This window comes from Pyxicephalus adspersus, chromosome 10 (genome assembly GCF_032062135.1).
Source record: "Pyxicephalus adspersus chromosome 10, UCB_Pads_2.0, whole genome shotgun sequence".
NCBI lineage: Eukaryota > Metazoa > Chordata > Amphibia > Anura > Pyxicephalidae > Pyxicephalus > Pyxicephalus adspersus.
Genome location: NC_092867.1, coordinates 6089561 through 6091443, shown reverse-complemented (window position 1 = coordinate 6091443; position 1883 = coordinate 6089561). Strand labels below are relative to the sequence as shown.

Sequence of the window (1883 nt, the reverse complement as noted above, 5' to 3'; positions counted from 1 at the left end):
GAGCCCTCAGCCAGCTCTTGCTATGCCTTCATGGGTGGATACGAAAGAGAAACAAGTTCATGGTAAACTTCAATATCATGGACGCCATATAAAATTTTTTAAGCAAAATGGCTTTGGTGAGACATCAAAGACCACCCTAGCTTGAGGGCCCCAATCTAACAAGTTGTATACATTAAATAATGCAGAGATCTCTTAGCAGGCAGATCTTTTGACTTTGCACATCTTTGTCTAGCTTACATAAACTTCTTCATCACGGATCTTACATGATAAGTGTGAATGGTCCTCCTTGAACAGCTTGTGTTAAGTACCTTGGCTCTCTTATCTGCAAGAGGTCTGGAATCTGTAAAGTTTAGATAAATGTTTAGAATATATTAGAATATATATAACTACAATATAACAGAAGCATGGATTTACAGTTGATTCTGTAAATCGCTTTTCCTTCATATTTTAACAAATGGCAATAATGCTGATTTGCAGCACAGCACAGTTTTAATTTCTCCGTAATGACGGCAAAAATCACAAGTTGATCTCCAGGTTGAAAACATTTTATAATATTATATATCTCTATAGCCACAAATAATTTGAATTCTTTTTCCAAGTACCAAAACTTTACCAAGCCCAGATAATATAATATACAAATAGTAGTGGCATTATCACTGTGCTGCACAGGATCTGACTCAACAAGACCACCAACTACAAGCTGCCCGAAATAACATGACAATAATAATAATAATAATAATATTAAAAGAAAACATCACAAACTCAATAAGCAACCAAAAAAAAAATAAACTACCTTTGTAAGTACACAGTACCTCTTCCTCCATACCCACACACACTCTACCTTATGGATCTTTCCACACCTCCAATCACCTTTTATTCTCTATGGTCAACAATATTTCCATTGTCACACTTTAAAAACATGCAATATAAATGTCAGTCAATTAAGTCAGTGCTTACCTTAAGTAATAAAATTATAATAGCTCCGATAACACTAATAATTTCTCCTGCCAGGCGGAGTTTGTCTTCCGAAGTGAGGTATGCCTCCTGGTAAAATGAAAAATAAAAGGGAGAGTGACTACAAAACTGTACAAATAATGGTCATAAACAGCACCCTACAAATATTTCAATCCCACAGATATACTTCTACCCACATTCTTCATGTTCTTACTTCTACCCAATAACTACTGTTTTTCCTTACTCACAATTTTCTCTCCCTTATCTTTCTCACCCCATTCTTCATCAGATATACATCCCCCACCATTATCCTCTCTTCCCTACTGGCCTTCCTATGCCATAACTCCCCAATTGTCTGGATATATCTACGAGCCTCCTATCTGTTCATTCTGACATTACCCACCCCATCTAACCCCTACCCTTTTACCTCATTATTTGTGCTTCTTTTAACAATACAAAGTCATTTTCAATTGGATTATTCAATTATTTTCCTTAATGTCGGTGAAGATTCTCAATAATCCAGGTCATTGTATATTTAGTAGTAGTTATTCACTTTCAACTGGACTTGTTTTTGTAATGATGAAGATGCTTCACAGCCTATTGAAGTTATTTCTTTGGATAGACTGCAAAAGCATTACAGACAACAAGTCCAGTTGAATGTGACCACTACTAGAGTTTTTCATTTATATAATCTATGTCATACTTAGGGAGACAGGACCATCAGGGGGCGCTATGGCTTGCACAGAAATGGTGTGAGCTCTGGGAAGGGCCAAGGTGCAGAGTCTAATCTTTAATCAGGTCTTCTCCAGAGCCTCTAGTGGTGAGGAGGTTGCGCTGCTGGGTACTGCTAGATTGCGGTTCTTGGGCACACCAGGGAGGGCAGAAAGACACACGGTACCAAATCACAAAGCAAAAGAATTATCCAGGAA

General features: G+C 37.4%; 1 protein-coding gene across 1 annotated transcript in view; it reads right to left on the bottom strand.

Moving 5' to 3' along the window:
- LOC140339888 (transient receptor potential cation channel subfamily V member 6-like) overlaps positions 1-1883 on the bottom strand; it is a 20180-nt gene that overhangs the window by 4047 nt on the left and 14250 nt on the right. The window contains exons 9-10 of the mRNA XM_072424801.1: positions 958-1044; positions 264-340 (exon numbers count right to left, since the gene is read on the bottom strand). Of these exons, the coding sequence (XP_072280902.1) occupies positions 264-340; positions 958-1044 (164 nt within the window). The remainder of the gene's footprint in view (positions 1-263; positions 341-957; positions 1045-1883) is intronic.